This window comes from Convolutriloba macropyga, chromosome 5 (assembly GCF_964194025.1).
Source record: "Convolutriloba macropyga chromosome 5, txConMacr16.3, whole genome shotgun sequence".
Lineage (NCBI taxonomy): Eukaryota > Metazoa > Xenacoelomorpha > Acoela > Convolutidae > Convolutriloba > Convolutriloba macropyga.
Window position 1 is genome coordinate 21333124 of NC_134472.1, and position 19039 is coordinate 21352162.

The window sequence follows — 19039 nt, forward strand, 5'->3', positions numbered from 1 at the left end:
CCTACACCCTTCACCACCACCTACCTGCCCCCACCTACCAACTCCCCCCCACCAGCACCTACCCACACCCCTGAACTGAAAAATTTTAACGATTTTTATGTTATATTGGTCTGCTATTTTTGTTATTTCTAGTGTTTTTTTCGATATTCTGATTTTGTCCAATTTATGGTAGAGATTATTTTGCACGACGATTCGAGTCGTTTCCGGTATTCTACCGGCTATGTTTTTTATGCAAATTTTTCGCTTGACAGTTTTGCGCTTTTCTTCTAGAACATTCTGTGACTTCTCGAGTGACTTTTTCACGCTTTCGTTCTTCATTTTTGAGTGATCTCTATTGCTCTGAAGTAAAGCTAATATAAATTCGGTTGCAGAATATGTGAGGTATGTGATCTGTAGCGCAGTGGTTAGTAGGTGTGGCCGTGGATCGGGAGGGCAGTGGTTCGAATCCCGGCGGGGGAAAAATTTTTTTGCACCCGTAATTTGATCTAGGCTACAGCCCCTGAATTAAATTGCTTCGCCTGTCGTTCAAGAGCAATTCTTCCGACATTTGTCGGTTTATTTTGGTTCCAGAATTTAACATGACACATAAGTCAAGAACAAATAGAGTATAAGATTCACTAAGTAGCGCTGTTTCGAAAACCTAGAATTGATGAAACCGGAATCATTGGTACATTGACTCAAACACTCTGATGTTTTATTGCACACGTTATTTAAATTCTATACAAATTACTCCTGTTACGCAAACATTTTTGGGATTATGTTTTGCAGGCAAAGACCCATTTCTAAAATATTATTTGCAGACAACGACCAGTTAAAAATCAACCTTTACAGGCAAAAACCAGTTGATGAACTACTATTCAGAAAGATTGCAATTTTTTGTTGTTAATTTTTTTCCATGAAAATTCTATAAAATGACATGACTAGTTTACTGGCAACAGTAAAACACATTATGAGAACACAATTTTTTATGTCGGTGTGTCGCTGCTGTGCAACTGCTTTCGAAAACTCAATGAGCTTAATCAAACAATTTTTTGAAACTAAATTAGCCCATGAAAAGATCCTCTATTGACGCATTAAAAGAATATTGTTTGATTTTAATTGCAGAAATGTATTCAAAGTTCCTTCACGGTTTGAGTCTCTTGATGATGTATCTAAGCATCCATTTATCGATGAGGGTATTGATTTATATTTAGTACAATGCAATTTTATTGAACTCGTCTATGTATGAAGTACTCTGTCTTTATTTGTGAAGCATAGCATCCCAATTCCACCTGTCTAGCCAGCAGTTTCTTTCTTTCAACAAGTTTTGTCTGCTTCCTCTTATTCGGAATTGGAGCTCGAAAACGATATGACTATATCTTTTGTCGCATAATCAATTAATTTCAGTTTTGGCTTCAATTATGGCGCTTTTAACAAATGTGTGCTCTGTGTGAGATGTCACTGGAAGCAGTTTTTTCATTGTTTCGAGTCTGTTGTTGGAGACCACTGCTACCAATCTTGACAACAATGGCAACAATACAAGAACCATTCATGTTTCATATTCAGTCCGTATATCAGATCTTGTCATAATATTTGAAAACAATAAACAATCCCTGCTGGTCCCAGTAAACAGTCCCAGCTTCCAAACAAACAATAGAAATTTTTGTCCCTCAAAAATTGTTGAAAGGCCAGTTTGTTCAAATAATAACGAGAGTTGTTGTTAAAAGCAATGAGAACAAGAGTGTTTAGAGCAAAAGCGATGAAGTACTTAGCAGCATAAATGTCCATTGTCATTGGAGTTATAGTCGCCAAAGTCAAACTTTCATAGCCTAGGGCAAAAAAAAACAAATGGGTCTGCCCCCCCCCCCCACAATTTGAGCAAATCTAAAGTGGGTTTGTAACCACATCTCTTGTGCACGATCTAAAGTTAGTCTGTTCAGGGCTGATTTTGGTCGCTAAACTCAACCCTCGTTGTCTCTGTAATATGGTAATAAGATGAGTTTGTTGTCAAAATATATAAATATCGGCGGTGGTAGACTAATAGAGTATTTTCAAAATTGGGCATTGCTTCGAAACTTAGTTACGTCGCGAGTAATAATTCCAAGGCAGTCTGAAATTGATCTACGTGTTTTCGAAAAACCTGAAAAGTTTTTATAAAATTGAAGCAAATTTATATTAATACTAGATATTCATAAAATTGTAACATTTTTGTCGAAAAATTTTGAACTCGTGTGTGTGAGATTGCATCAATATTGTATTGCTGAAGTCATTTATAGAATCAGCAGTTTTTTTTTTCACGAAATTACAACAAAAAGCTATTTTCAGTAAATTGTGGAACCATTTCAATCGAGGACAATCACTGTGTTGAAATTTACTGCGTCACAAACAGACTTACACGAGTGGTCTTGTTTTTACTATCAAGAAATGGACCTACAGCACAAAAATTTAAAATGCCGTACGTCTACCGTGAGAGAAATTAAAAAGTCGGAAGTTTTATATACATAGACTTCCGTAAACTTGGCATTTTTCATAGCTTGTATTGAGTAAATCGGCAGATCGGTAAACGCCATAAAATTTCAGTGACGTCATCAGTTATGCTCAAATTTAGTAGAGCACGCGATTGTATGGTTTATTTTAGGCACTTCAACTCGTGGCAAAGTCTTCTACCCTCTTTTCCACAACAACCAAACCATGAATGACCCCAACTATCACCCTAGTAACGACGATGACGTCCCCAAACTAGCTGTTAGTCGTTTCCGGAAACGAAAATTGAACTTAATGTTCGGATTCATGTTCACGCGAGACCCGTTCGACAGAGCAGTCTCTGCTTATTTCAACCGAGTAATTCCTAATTTGAAAATGTTGAATAATTACGAATCACTAAACAACTTTCTCCTCCTTTTAGCTACCACAAGGAGTGAAACTGTTTCTTTTGTTAATCAGTTGGTGAAATTTTTGCTATTTTATACTCATGAATTTAAAAAATTTTTCAGGGTGCAAATTTTTTAAATAGCTTTTTTGTTTAATTTTCAATTTTTTAATGAAATTTGTTTCTTCCGATCAAACGCTTTCAAACTTGTATCTGCGATAGTGGTTGATGACTAAAAAAAGTAATCACATGTGAATCAATTTGTTTTCTAAAAGATTACAAAACTAATTTGTGTGCGAATACCTCAAATCTTTATACAGTCGACCACCCCATAGATAACAGAGAAAAAACTTTGGCTGATAATATGTAGTTTCACACTGTTGAAATCAACACATGTTCTATTCGAGCCCCTGTTCAAATAATTTTAATCTAAACATTGAAAAGCATTATGCGATATAATTTTTGGGCTCTCAGCATTGCACAAGCTGTGAAATGAGGGAAAGACGCAATAAGAAATAATTTATTTTGAATGTGTTCACTATGCAAGAGTAACAGACGTTCATAGAAAAGCAATTACCTGTTCTGTCGTGACACAGCAGAGAGCCTTCCGCTTTTCTATCGCTTTTATTGTTCCGACCCCTCTTGAGGGATGGAGGAACTATATATTCAAATGGGTTTTCTGTTTAGAGACTTTTAACCGATCGATATATTATCATCGCAGAAAGTTGTGAATTTTGTGAGTTTTTTTAATTTAGTCTTCTAGAGCGAGTTATCGATGCTTAAAATTTTGTGAATATTAGACCAATTTGCGTTTTTTCTATTCACATTTTCCGGAATTTGTGACTAAACTTTCGTCAATTTTGCTAAAATATGTTAAAATAGTTAATAATACTGTTGCTGATTTTATTTCTACAGCCAAAAAAGTATTGTTGACTATTTTGATTTAATTTTTTGGCAAAAATTTTGACTAACTATTTCAAAATTTAGCCATTAACATCAAAAATAGCACATAATACGCTTCTTTAGTCCACTTTGATTAAATTTTCCTAAAGTGCATAACCAAAAACCACTAACACAATCTTTTTAAACACCAAAGAGGGCTAGCCCTTTTTTGCACTTTCATTGAGAACGCTCTGTAATTAACATTTTGCCGTTTTTTTGCTAATTTTACTCAATGATTATCAAAAACGCAGTATTTATTTTTGATTTTTTAACTAACTAATTATCTATACCTATAACATTTGAAAAATTAAGTGTTCCTATAGGAGGGATAGCATTAATTTGGTCAACTTGTAGCTTAGTGTCAGCAAAGGAAGAATGCTTCTTCTTTCTATTCAATTAAAAGTTAATCTTTATTTCTTTTTTACGCGTTATGTTATGGGTTTCTGTCTTTGATACTACTAGATTTCACATTCTTTTTCTAGGCACCTGCCCATTTTTCACGTTTCTTTCTCTTTTTTTCACTTTATCAATTTTTTGAAGGCTAGCATATCGCATGATTCACGTTCAAAACAAGGCACAATTGAACATATCAAAATCTTTTAAAACATAGATTATGGTTTTAACGGCTTCTACACCACTTTCTCGAAGAATTTAATTGAATTTTTTACTTTGTCTTCAACTATCGTTTTTCCTTTGTCTTTTTAGTCGTATGAAATTTTTTCCGGAAAATTTGGTTTTTGGTTTTTTGTGGAAAATTAGATGAACCGATCTGCTCGTTTTAGTAGATAGGGGATGGCCTTCACGACTTTGAAAACAAATGTTTTAAAAAAACTGTTTTTAATTGAGCAATTTTGTTAGTTCTATTGTCTGTTTGTTACCTATTCCCATTAATTACAGGTCATATATGGTATCTCTAGTGTCACAAAATCTGTTTTTTTTAAGAAATTGTTATGACTTTAGTGGCTTCGACACTGGTTTTCCCCCAAAAAAAGTAATTTATTTTTCAATTTTTGTCATAGTTGACGTTCTTTTTGTAGACGTAAGACATATTCTGAAAAATTAATGACCTCAACGGTTTTTTTGGACGAATATAGGAATTTATTTAAGTATTTCATCTTGTAGCTAATGGCTATCATGATTTTGGAAAAAAATTTTTTCGTAAAAATCCGAAGTATTGCTTAATTTTGCCTTTTTTGTTCTTTTTCGTCTGCTTGTTAACTAGTCGCATTAATGAAAACTCACATAGAACACTATCAATTTTTGACGACAGCGCAATCAAACGTAATTTGAGGGACAAGTTATGGCTTTGTAGCTTCGACAGCGTTCTCTAGCAAGTTTTTATTGAATTTTTGTTGGTTGTCTCTGTTTGTTCGTATTTTGTAACCGCATAAAAATATAAGTAATAACAATTCTTAATGTCTTCCTATAAAAACATAGGTAGTCATAAACCTATGTGATGATTTCAGTTGATTTCTAATGGTTTTCCTTACTTTGCTATTAATTGTTTAAAAAAGTGATTTTTTAAACTTTACTGTTTTTGTTCTTTTTTGTCTACTTGTCACCAAGCCTTGTTAAGAACTGGTCGCATCTTTTTGATAGTGAATTAATTTTGTTTAGTTTCAGCTTTATCTGACGCTATTTTGACTTGGTTGCTAGATCTTCTTTTAAAATGGACATTAGGTTTTGGATGTAATTATTGTTTGTTGTTGTTGTTTGATTTTGCCGTTCGTCTTGACTGGTTTTCTTAATAATGGCATGAGTTTTTGGGGGTTTTCTATCCATTCCTCTTTTGGTAGACAATTATGCCAAAATTGTGGATGAGCGAGGTCGGAACTTTATGTGCAATCGCACATTACCTAGCGTCCTAGTTGAACCATTGCTATTACTAAAATACATGACCACTCAATCAACAGCATTAATCCACAGCACTGAAAATAGAGCAAATTAATAAAGGTAAAAATCTGTCCAACTTCAGCTAGCCTATTTTGGACACTTAACTTTTGCATATTCGCCCCTCTTTTGTAGGTCTTTGTTTTCTTTTCACAGTATTTCAATATTTCAGTATTTCAATTTATTTTTGATATTTTTAACTAACTAATTATCTATACCTATAACATTCGAAAAATTAAGTGTTCCTATAGGAGGAATATTATTAATTTGGTCAACTTGTAGCTTAGTGTCAGCAAAGGAAGAATGCTTCTTCTTTCTATTGAATTAAAAGTTAATCTTTATTTCTTATTTACGCGTTATGTTATGGTTTTCTGTCTTTGATACTACTAGATTTCACATTTTTTTCTAGCCACATGCCCATTTTTCACGTTTTTTTCTCTTTTTGTCACATTATCAATTTTTTGAAGGCTAGCATATCACATGATTGACGTTCAAAACAAGGCACAATTGAACCTATCAAAATCTTTTAAAACATAGATTATGGTTTTAACGGCTTCTACACAACTTTCTCGAAGAATTTAATAGAATTTTTAAATTTTGTCTTCAACTGTCGTTTTTTTGGCTTTTTGGTCGTATAAAATTTTCTGGATAATGACAGGTTTAAATGGTTTTTTCTGGAAAATTAGATGAGCCGATATCCTCGTTTTAGTAGATAGGGGATGACCTTCACGACTTTGAAAACAAATGTTTTAAAAAAACTGTTTTTAGTTGCGCAATTTTGTTACTTCTATTGTCTGTTTATTACCTAGTCTTATTAATTACAGGTCATATTTGACATCTCTAGTGTCACAAAATCTGTTTTTTTAAAGAAATTTTTATGACTTTAGTGGCTTCGACACTGTCTTTCCCGGAAAAAAAGTAATTTAATTTTCGATTTTTGTAATAGTTGACGTTCTTTTTGTAGAGGTAAGACATATTCTGAAAATCTAATGACCTCAACGGTTTTTCTGGACGAATATAGGAATTTATTTAATTTTTCCTTTTGTCGCTAATGGCTATCATGATTTTGGAAAAAAAAATTTTCGTAAAAATCCAATTTTTGCTTAATTTTGCCTTTTTTTTGTTTTTCGTCTGCTTGTTACCTAGTCGCATTAATGAAAACTCACATAACACACTATCAATTTTGGACAACAGCGCAATCAAACGTATTTTGAGGGGCAAATAATGGCTTTATAGCTTCGACAGCGTTTTCTGGCAAATTTATATTGAATTTTTGTTGGTTGTCTCTTTTTGTTCGTCTTTTTGTAACCGCAAAAAATATGAGTAATTGCAAGTCTTAATGCCTTTCTAGAAAACCTTAGGTGGTCGTAAACTGTGGGATGATTTCAGTTGATTGCTAATGGTTTTCATTACTTTGAAATTATTTGTTTAAAAAAAGTGATTTTTTTTAACTTTACTGTTTTGGTTCTTTTTTTGTCTACTTGTCACCGAGCCTTTTTAAGGACTGGTCGCATCTTTTTGATAGTGAACTAATTTTGTTTAGTTCTAGTTTTATCTGACGCTATTTTGACTTGGTTATTAGATCTTCTTTTAAAGTGGTCATTAAGTTTTGGATGTAATTATTGTTTGTTGTTGTTCTTTGATTTTGCTGTTCGTCTTGACTGGTTTTCTTAATAATGGCAGAACTCATCAATCTAACGCGGTTTTATTTACTCAACTGAGTTATTTGAATTACTTGAGTTTTTGGGGGTTTTCTATCCGTTCCTCATTTGGTAGACAATTATGCCAAAATTGTGGATGAGCGGTGTCGAAAGTTTATGTGCAATCGCACATTACCTAGACTCCATGTTGAACAGTTGCCCTTACTAGGATACAGGAGCACTCAATCAACAACATTAATCAAGAGCACTGAAAATAAAGCAAATTAATAACGGTAAAAAATCTTTCCAACTTCAGCTAGCCTATTTTGGACACTTAACTTTCGCATATTCGCCCCTCTTTTGTAGGTCTTTGTTTTCTTTTCTCACTATTTCAATAACGGGCGTCATTTGATTCACAATTTATTTTCACTTTAAAAAAACGCAATCGAAGATTTGCAAAGTTTTTAATGAACAGCTTAATGTTAATTGGCTGGGACATCGTTTTCGTGCAAATTTTTTTGTGCAAATTTTTCTTTTTTGCCTGTACTTGTCGTTTTTTTTTGCATTTTTATGAGATATACTGGATAGTGAACGAAAAAGTTGGAAACTGAGAAAAATTAGCCAACAATCAAAAACGCAAGAAAGATAATAGTAAGTACGCCGCTTCTAAGCATGAAACAAAATATAATGAATTAGATCTTGCATTCTGATCTCTGCTCAAAAATTGGCGAATGTTTATAAAATGCCGTTAACTTGAGTGGACACATAGTTGAATGAAATGAAGCTGACACAAACAAGTTTTCTAAGTTGACTCCAATATAACACATTATTGATTTGCACAGTAAAACAATTAATGTTTTTGAAGTTTTCTAAGGGCACTACGGACAGCAATTGAAATAGTTGCTGGAAAAAATGATATCTTAATATCGCTTAATTATCGAATCTTGAAGACCCAACAAAACAAAACCCCTATAACTCTGAGGATGAGCATTTCGTATCCACATAACAAAAATTATTGAGAATTTTAGAAACTTGTAAGGATTTGATTTCAAGGTGTACCATAAAGTACTAGTCTTTGTCCAAATATCCGGCGTTAACTAAAACACGTCACATATTCGAAGAAATTCAGATATTGAACAGGAAGAAGAAAACACCGAGAATTCATCAAATCCAAGAGAAACTAGAACGACTTACGAGAAAACAAAATGAGATGCAGGTATCCAGGAAAAAAAGGCAATCGAATCAGAGATCTAACCTAAAAAAGAAAAGCCAAAGATATACAGAGTTGACTAGCTTCACAATTAGATGTAAGACATTTGACCTGGAGCTCAAGTTAGGTGGATAAAGAATGGACACAATGTTAGAGACAGCGATCTAAATACTAATATTGCTATCAAAAATAGTAGACTTAATAACGAACAGTGAAAATAAATGAAAAATGAATCACAACTGTTGGCAGACAACACACAAAATGGAGTCTTTTCATAGCTAATTGTTCCGACCCCCACTTTAGTGGGGAGGGAGGAACTATATATTTACCTGGTTTTTTTTTGTTCAGTCAATTTTGGCCGATCGATATATTCATCGTACAGAATTGTGAGTGGTATCATTAAAAAGCACGTACGTCCTAGAATATGGAATTAAATTTTCGTTTACTACAGGGAGCTATCGAGTATTAAAGTTTTGTGAACATTCAACTGTTTTTGTTTAGATTTTCAGTAATTTTTACTAAAATTTGGCACAATTTCGGTAATAAAATTTGAAATAAGTTTAATTTATTTTTTTATTGGTATGGTGTTATTGTTACCGTTAGAGATAGAAGAGCGTTGCTGAATTGTTTTTAGGAAGTTTTTTTGGCTAAAATTTTTCTATTAAATTTTTAAAATTCGGACTTTTTCCATCAAAAATTGGCACAAAATATGCTTTTCTGGTCCACTTTGTTAAAGTTTGCCAGACGTAGTGACCTAGAAAACTTAACAAAGACTCCGTAACATCTAAGAGAGCGCTAGCTGAAATTAGGTGCCGTATGAAAGTCATCTGGAATTAAAATTTTGCCGTTTTTTGCATATTTAACTCGATAATTATACAAAATGCATCGTTGTTTTTTTAATCCATACTTGAAGGATTTCACTCAACAATTGGTCTAATTCACAAACAATTGGAACACTTTTGTTGCGCGTGCGGTAAAATCGGGGAGGTTTGATTTTATCATGGATTCTTAGAATCAGAAACTTTTTTATTTTTATTTTAGTACTGCCTTCTTTCAAAAAATTTTGCTTTTGTACTATATTGTTAATTATTGACCAAATTTTTCATTCACAGCTCCAGTAATGACAACTCCATTTAGGTAAACAAGAGGCTGAATGTCGATGGAGTCTGTTTTCAGAGAACCAGAGGTTTTTATATCTTTGACGAAGAGTTTTAGCAGACCTTAACTGAATTCTTGTGTTCTGCCATCAATTGTCATTCTTTTTGCATTCTGACTGCTCATTCTAATTGATCAAAATCCAAATGATGTCCTCAAGAGGCGTAATTGAACCTCTAGCAAGCATTCGGTTGTTGCCTAATGTCACTTATGTTATTGAATGTATTTGTTTTAAGGAAATTTCAGTGATTTTTTTGAACTTGTCAATTTTGTATATTATTTTACTCACTTTTTGCATATTCTCAGTATATACAGGTCAAATTTACTTCCCTATAGTGCAGAATCTAATTTTGTGGCGGATTGTTTTAACCGCAGGTTTTCTTGCTTTTGGTTCTACGATTTTTCATACAAAATTTTGTGATTTTTGTGCATAATTTAACATTTTTCCTGTTGTTTATGTTTCTTTTGTAAATTGTGACGTTATTTAAAAATCTAACTAAAAATTTCTTTCCAACAATTGAAACTGAACAAATTTTTTTTCATAACATATGGTTTTAAGGGCTGCGACGCCATTCTGTTGCAGAATTTGGTAGAGTTTTTTTACTTTTGCCATGTGTTTGTTGTTAGTTGCCTTTTTTGTTCTTTTTCGTCCGCTTGTTAACTCATTAATAACAGGCTGAATAACACAATTAGTTTTCCAGTTAGTTGCCAGACGAACTGTCTATTCTTTTAGGCGACAGCTTTTTCTGTTTATGAAACTTGAAAATAATTGTTTTTAAAAAAAAACAGATTTTTGAGAATTGCCAATCTTATTTCTGTTAACTTAGCTTAGCATCTCTAATGACAGTTCACATCATCAATCTTTTTAAAAACATTTTGTTTTTAGTAACGGTTTTATATTCCTCAATTGGTCTTTTTGCTTGGTACAACCAGTTTTCATAAAGTATTCGTGAATTTTGAATATTCGCCCCTCTTTTGTAGGTCTTTGTTTTCTTTTCTCAGTATTTCAATAACGGGCGTCATTTGATTCACAATTTTTTTCACTTTAATAAAACGCAATCGAAGATTTGCAAAGTTTTTAATGAACAGCTTAATGTTAATGGGCTGGGACATCGTTTTCGTGCAAATTTTTCTTTTTTGCCTGTACTCGTCGTTCTTTTTGCTATTTTATGACATATCCTGCATAGTGAAAGAAAAAATTGGAAACTGAGAAAAATTAGCCTCAATCAAAAACGCAGGAAAGATAATAGTAAGTACGCCGCTTCTAAGCATGAAACAAAATATAATGAATTAGATCTTGCATTCTGATCTCTGCTCAAAAATTGGCGAATGTTTATAAAAAGCCGTTGACTTGAGTGGACACATAGTTGAATGAAATGAAGCTGACACAAACAAGTTTTCTAAATTGACTCCAATATAGCATATTATTGATTTGCACAGTAAAACAAATAATGTTTTTGAATTTTTCTAAGGGCACTACGGACAGCAATTGAAATAGTTACTGGAAAAAATGATATCTTAATATCGCTTAATTATCGAATCTTGAAGACCCAACAAAACAAAACCCCTATAACTCTGAGGATGAGCATTTCGTTATCCACATAACAAAAATTGTTGAAAATTTTAGAAACTTGTAAGGATTTGAGTTCAAGGTGTATCATAAAGTACTAGTCTTTGTCCAATTATCCCACGGTAACTAAAACACGTCACATACTCGAAGAAATTCAGATAATGAACAGGAAGAAGAAAACACGGAGAATTCATCAAATCCGAGAGAAACTAGAACGAATTACGAGAAAACAAAATGAGATGCAGGTATCCAGGAAAAAAAGGCAATCGAATCAGAGATCTAACCTAAAAAAGAAAAGCAAAAGATATACAGAGATGACTAGCTTCACAATTAGATGTAAGACATTTAACCTGGAGCTCAAGTTAGGTGGATAAAGAATGGACACAATGTTAGAGACAGCGATCTAAATACTAATATTGCTATCAAAAATAGTAGACTTAATAACGAACAGTGAAAATAAATGAAAAATGAATCACAACTGTTGGCAGACAACACACAAAATGGAGTCTTTTCATAGCTAATTGTTCCGACCCCCACTTTAGTGGGGAGGGAGGAACTATATATTTACCTGGTTTTTTTTTGTTCAGTCAATTTTGGCCGATCGATATATTCATCGTACAGAATTGTGAGTGGTATCATTAAAAAGCACGTACGTCCTAGAATATGGAATTAAATTTTCGTTTACTACAGGGAGCTATCGAGTATTAAAGTTTTGTGAACATTCAACTGTTTTTGTTTAGATTTTCAGTAATTTTTACTAAAATTTGGCACAATTTCGGTAATTTAATTTGAAATAAGTTTAATTTATTTTTTATTGGTATGGTGTTATTGTGGAAACACAAAATTCGGACTTTTTCCATCAAAAATTAGGTGAAATTAGGTGCCGTATGAAAGTCATCTGGAATTAAAATTTTGCCGTTTTTTTGCATCTTTAACTCGATAATTATAAAAAATGCATCGTTGTTTTTTTTAATACTTGAAGGATTTCACTCAACAATTGGTCTAATTCACAAACAAGTGGAACACTTTTGTTGTGCGTGCGGTAAAATCGGGGAGGTTTGATTTTATCATGGATTCTTAGAATCAGAAACTTTCAATTTTTATTTTAGTACTGCCTTCTTTCAAAAAATTTTGCTTTTGTATTATATTGTTAATTACTGACCAAATTTTTCATTCACAGCTCCAGTAATTGTGCCATCAATTGTCATTCTTTTTGCATTCTGACTGCTCCTTCTAATTGATCAAAAATCCAAATGATTTCCTCAAGAGGTGTAATTGAACCTCTAGCATGCATTCGGTTGTTGCCTATTGTCACTTATGTTATTGAATGTATTTGTTTTAAGGAAATTTCAGTGGTTTTTTTGAACTTGTCAATTTTGTATATTATTTTACTCACTTTTTGCATTTTCTCAGTATATACAGGTCAAATTTACTTCCCTATAGTGCACAATCTAATTTTGTGGCGGATTGTTTTAACCGCAGGTTTTCTTGCTTTTGGTTCTACGATTTTTCATACAAAATTTTGTGATTTTTGTGCATAATTTAACATTTTTCCTGTTGTTTTTGTTTCTTTTGTAAATTGTAACGTTATTTAAAAATCTAACTAAAAAATGTTTTCCAACATTTGAAACTGAGCAAGTTTTTTTTCTTAACATATGGTTTTAAGGGCTACGACGCCATTCTGTTGCAGAATTTGGTAGAGTTTTTTTTTTACTTTTGCCATGTGTTTGTTGTTAGTTTTTGTTGTCGTATGCCAAATATTTGGTGATGAAAGGTCTCAGTAGCCAACTATAGATAAATCTTTGAACTGATATTGGTATAGAGCAAATGATTTTTATGACTTTCAAATTAAATTCCTAAAAAGAGAGTAATAGTTTTTTTCAATTTATCCCATTTTGTTCAGAATTGCGTTTCTTTTCGCAATTTACAATGTTGAATCATTTTCGTAACTTCGCTTCAGTTAGAGTTTCCTTTAATGTTTTGTTGAACCAAAACAAAAATTTCTTTGTTGTTTAAACGTTTTGACTGATGTCTTCAGGGCTGAGACAATTTGTTTCAGAAGAATTTTGTGAAATTTAGATACTTTTCATTTTTGTGGTTTTTTGCCGTCAATTTCTGATAGTCGTTTTACAAAAAACTTTATGGTAATCAACCGCGAAGCAGATGAAGACCTCCTGGATAACGTTGTTGTAATTTTAATGGTTTCAGCAATGTGGTTTTGTAAAGATGTGTGTGAAATTTTTTAGTCCAGCTTTTACTTAATGTTATTTTGTGGTCCTATGATTTAGTCTCATTAATAACAGGCTGAATAACACAATTAATTTTCCAGTTAGTTGCCAGACAAACTGTCTATTTTTTTAGGCGACAGCTTTTTCTGTTTATGAAATTTGAAAATAATTGTTTTTAAAAAAGAACAGATTTTTGAGAATTGCCAATCTTATTTCTGTTAACTTAGCTTAGCATCTCTAATGACAGTTCACGTCATCAATCTTTTTAAAAACATTTTGTTTTTAATATCGGTTTTATTTTCCTCAATTGGTCTTTTTGCTTGGTACAACCAGTTTTCATAAAGTATTCGTGAATTTTGAATATTCGCCCCTCTTTTGTAGGTCTTTGTTTTCTTTTCACAGTATTTCAATAACGGGCGTCATTTGGTTCACAATTTTTTTCACTTTAATAAAACGCAATCGAAGATTTTCAATGTTTTTAATGAACAGCTTAATGTTAAATGGCTGAGACATCGTTTTCGTGCAAATTTTTTCGTGCAAATTTTTCCTTTTTGGCTGTATTCGTCGTTCTTTTTGCCGTCTTATGACATATCCTGGATAGTGAAAGGTCTCAATCGCTCTCTGTGGAGGTATAGAAAAAATCTTTCATGAATTCATTTGATGCATATTTTTTCTAATCAGTTCGAAATTTATTCTTTTCCAAAAAGCAATGTTTTTGTTAAATTTTGCCCTTTTGCTTATTTCTTGTCGACTTGTTATCAAGTCGCATTGAGGATAAGTTCCATATTTTGTTCTAGTAAAGTACTTGTAGCCTTCTTAGTGTAAGTTTTATCTGATCCATCTTGATTTGGTTATTAATGATTTTCAAAAAATGGACAACGAGTTTTGGTCGCAATTAATATTTGAAACTATTTGATTTTTATCGCCGTCTTTTCTGGTACTCGCAGGTCTCATAGGCCCTCTAGAGCAGACTATTTATTCATTTATTAGTTTATTGAACATGTTGCTGTATTAATTTTTTTTATCTTTTCCTCATTTGGTAGAACATTAAGTGAAAATGTAGATGAGCGGGGTCGGAACTTAATGTGCGAACGCACATTACCGAGCCTCCTTGTTTTAACTAATGATTGAAGTGGCCATTTTGTAACTTATTCCACGGCATTCCAACATCTTACCACAATACTTACTAGTTACAACCATTTTTCTATTTTTTTCTGTTATATCTATTCTTTTCAGACTGGAGTAGGTTAGCATTACATAAATAAAAGTTTTACATCAATGACAAAATTGAATAATCTTGCAGAGAAAAAGAAACAGTTCCGAAAAGAAACTTAAACGCTCATTTTCGACCTCAACTATCAATATGCGATCCGTGTCTGCTGAAAATTAAATTTCTGGGGCGTGAAGAAACTATGAATGAAGACTTGGACTACATAATAAACAATGCTACAAAGATGCACCGAGTTGTCAAGTTTTCAAAATCTCACACCAAAAACAGAAACTTATATTTGAAGAAAACGAATTACGATTTGGAAATTTTCAGAAATTTGGACTTGAATGTTGTGAAACAATTTCTCTGGCAGTACCGATACGACTACATCGTGTTTGGATACAACCCACATAATGCTTTAAAGAAGATTGAAAGGATCGTGGGAAGGCTAAGCAAACGAGATAAACTAAGTTCAGCTCAAAATTTGTTTCTACACACTGAGTAGTTAGTAAAATCGTTTCATTTCTGCATCTTTTCAGTTTATGGCCGCTACAGCCTAATGTGTAAATATTTATTCCATCCCCCGGCCCCGACGCACATGCCATAGTTTTACACAATGATTTACTATTCAGTGACACTTGCAATAACAAGAAGAGGGGGAGGGGGACATAACATACTGAAGGAGGGAGGCAACAACAAACGGAAAAGATCCTCTTTTTGTTTGAAAAATTACAATAATGGGCACATTTTCCACTTGAGTTATTTTTATTAGTCTTTTATACGCTGCAATTAAAAATCGAATAAAATTTGCTGCTCAAATAATTTTCCAAACTGAGAATTATTAATGTTCAAACAGTTTTCGATGCTGACAATAAAACTCCTCAACAAAAGAATACTTTATAATAGCCCTAAAGCGATCGCTGAGGCTATTATTGGTCTTATCCTGGTTTCTTTAAACCGAAGAATTTTAATTCTATTGGAGCGCTGACTCTTTTTACGACTCGAAAAGGAGTTATGGTTTTCTGTTTTTTTTACGACTCGAAGAGGAGTAATGGTGGCGGGAGCCTCGTTTTTGATCGGTAATTCTTATGGAGTGTATTTGAGACAGGAAATGAAATGTGTGAAAACAAAGTGTTAATGTCAAATTTCTGATGAGCTGAGAGAAGAGAGAGTGGTTATTTGTTCAGGTCGCTTATTCGAGAGAGAGAGAGAGAGCAAGAAATGTTGGTGTGAAAATTTGTTTTTACTGAGAGAGCGGAAATTTTTGATCAGGTGCGGCTTTTTGAAAGCACTCTCTTTAATAGTGACTCCAATTTTTTCAGTCAAAGTTGTTTTGCTCAATTATCTAATTTGGTATTAGTGCGTTTGGAAGCTTTTTGATCATCTAAAGAGAAGCAATTGGCCGAACGTTTTCGAAAAGTGTAAGAATTGGATTTCGAAAATTTTCTTAAAGTACTAGACCAATTTTAAGAACTAAATTGTCTCGAATTATGTTTCAAGGAAATTGAATCAAAACTGAAGCTGAAATAAAGAAAAGCAAAAGAAGTCAACTGGTGTCCCAAATCTTTTCGAGACAATTGAGCTGGACCTTGCACACTCTTAAAATAATTCTTCTAAAACCATTAACGTTGAAAGAGAATTATTTGCGCAAACAAATCCAATCATTCCACAATTTTTCTATTTTCCATGTTTTTTTCAACAGGTAGGTTCGCATTATATAAATTGTAGTTGTTTATCAACGAATAAATTTGCTAATTTAGCAAAGAAAAAAAACAATAAACGGAGACTTTGGTTACATAATCCACAACGCTACAAAGATGCATCGAGTTCTCAAGTTTTCAAAGTTTAACAACAAAAACGGAAACTTGTATTTGAAGAAACTGAATTACGATTTGAAAGTGGACTTGAATGTTGTGAAAAAGTTATCTGGCAGTACCAATACGACTACCTCGTTTTTGGATACAACCCATATAATGCTTTAAAGAAGATTGAAAGGATCATGGGAAGGCTAAGCAAAAAAGATAAACTAAGTTCAGCTCAAAAATTGTTTCTACAGACAAACTGCAACTTTTTCAGTCAATGTCGTTTTGCCTAGTTATCTAAACTGGTAGTAGTGCGCATGGAAGTTTTTTGTATCATCTGAAGAGAATTTTGCACTCTTTTTGTCATTTTTCAGCTTTTTAACCAATTTTTCTTGTTTTAGATTTTTCTAGGAATCTTTGTAATCTTTTTCATTTTTGATAGCTTTTGAGTACCTTTGCGGTTAAACACGATGATTCTATCGCTTTCGGTTTTTCGATCAGTGAAAGTTGTTTAGTCAAAGAAAATACGTTGTCAAGATTTTTGTTACGACCATATGACGTCACAGTCACGTAAAAATTGCTTTTTGCTCATTTGGCCTAGCAATTTCAACTCAATTTTGTGTATGGCGTCATTTTTTACTCTTAGTGGAGCGAGTTTCCTTGATCATTCACGTGATTAAGTTTTTGGTTACAGTTGACTTACTTAACTCTCAAAAATGAATTTCTCACTCTGCGATTAACTTTTTTGTTTTAATTCAAAGAGATAAGCGTATGTCAAGATAGCGTGTGTCACTCGAATTGAAGGTTTTTGAGGTCAACTAATAGAAGCATCAATATATTAACAGATTCCTAATCAAATTTAGCATATCAGCTTTTAGAAAATTGAAAATTCTTTTTGGTCTATATAACTATCTTTATGAAACTGCAGCTCTACGAGCTTTTACGGCTATTTTCTGACAATCTGCTAGCTTTGTTTCTGTTTTTTTTTTGGATTAAATGGCCGACCTCTCCCAGTAAACAACTAAAAACCAGGTCGAGGTCCTTGATTGAAACCATTTATGATGAGACCATCAAAAACGCACAGGGGAGCGGTGCATTCAAAATTTCACGACCAAGGACATGATCGGAGTCTGCCTTAAGTCTGATCATGGCCAAATTCGAATGATTTTTTTCAATTCGTCTTTAAATGTCAAAAATTTCTCTAGAAATGTTTTTTCATTCAATACACTGTATAGGTTGACCACTTCTGAATATAAACGTGATCGAGGTTCTTCTCATCAAAACTAAAAAATTTTTTTTAGTAGCGTATTTCGACCTTTGATGGAAACTTTTGGTCAAAGACTGCTTGAGGAGTCTAGACGTTTGATAAAGAACCTGCATTTCTAGATTCGTTTTATAATTACCCTTCAACAAAGGAAACGTAAATTGGATTTTTTCCACCGCAATTCTTATGAGTAATTCTAACACTCTTGAAAATGGTAAATTTTCTGCAGATTTGCGGTTCACAATTTTACAAGTTTGTTTTTGTGAGCAGGAAACGTCCTCTTATCAAAGCTCCCTTTGTGACCAGTTCCTCGGTCGTCTCTTTATTGGACTGTTTCATTGGACTGTTTGGACTTCTAGTATCGTAATGGTACTTAAAGGTCTCGATACTTCCAATGGTTGTCCGTCCAATCTTTACTTGAACTGCCTAATTGTTTTGTGGGGAATATAGTGGTGACTTTTTTTAAGGATTTCATCTCCAGAAACCATTATTCGTATGAAATTTCACGGTTTTCATCGCAATCGTTGTTTCAAAAAAAGCACTCAAAATTTCCACGTGGTAGAGTATTATCGTGGATAATTTTGAACGATCCAAAAATGCTTCCAATTGTTAGATCACGCTGGAAATGCACTCACAAATTCTTGAACAAGTCAAAAATGTGCTAAAAGTTTGAACGAGGCCAAGTGTGATCATGGCCAAGTTTGAACGAGGACAAGATTGCTCCAACAAATTTGAACAAGCTAAATTCTGATCATGGCGGATTATTTTCTGGATGGGTCTGATCATGGAGTATTTTGAACGCGTACCTCGAGCTGGTTTTTTTCAACGACGCACGGGCTCTTTTAACATACTAAATTCGTCCGAACAACAAAACTAAATTTCCGGTGATTCAGTGTATTAAAAAGTGAACCGTGTTAGTAATATTCAACAATTAGAGTAAATTACTGCTTTTTAATCAAATTTGTATTGATGCTAATTAGGTTTCAAACCATGGCAACTAAAACATTCCATTTCTTTGTGCCCCCAGTCTTTTTATGTCCACTAATTACACTCTATTCGTAGTTTCAAAGAACGTTACTGGGAAAAAATTCAAAATGCTTCTGGGGGTTTTAAAAGATATATTCCAACTAAGCTGGGGGGACAAAACAGTGTAGATCAGTGAAACAGGCAATGACAGAAAGTTGAAGGTTTTATCTCTCATCTTTTATTTATGAAGTTTGTTAGTTTGTTAGTTATCAAACTTTAGTTTGCCAATTTGGATTCGTGAAAATTTGATATAC

The 19039-nt window shown here is 33.1% G+C and overlaps 1 protein-coding gene across 1 annotated transcript in view; it reads left to right on the top strand.

The window, feature by feature from the left end:
- The window catches only part of LOC142340309 (uncharacterized), a 20783-nt gene extending 2657 nt beyond the window's left edge, over nucleotides 1–18126 (top strand). Inside the window, exons 2-4 of the mRNA XM_075390884.1 lie at nucleotides 2618–2921; nucleotides 15027–15140; nucleotides 18030–18126. Coding sequence (XP_075246999.1) covers nucleotides 2618–2921; nucleotides 15027–15140; nucleotides 18030–18126 — 515 coding nt within the window. The remainder of the gene's footprint in view (nucleotides 1–2617; nucleotides 2922–15026; nucleotides 15141–18029) is intronic.
- Nucleotides 18127–19039: the final 913 nt, after the last annotated feature.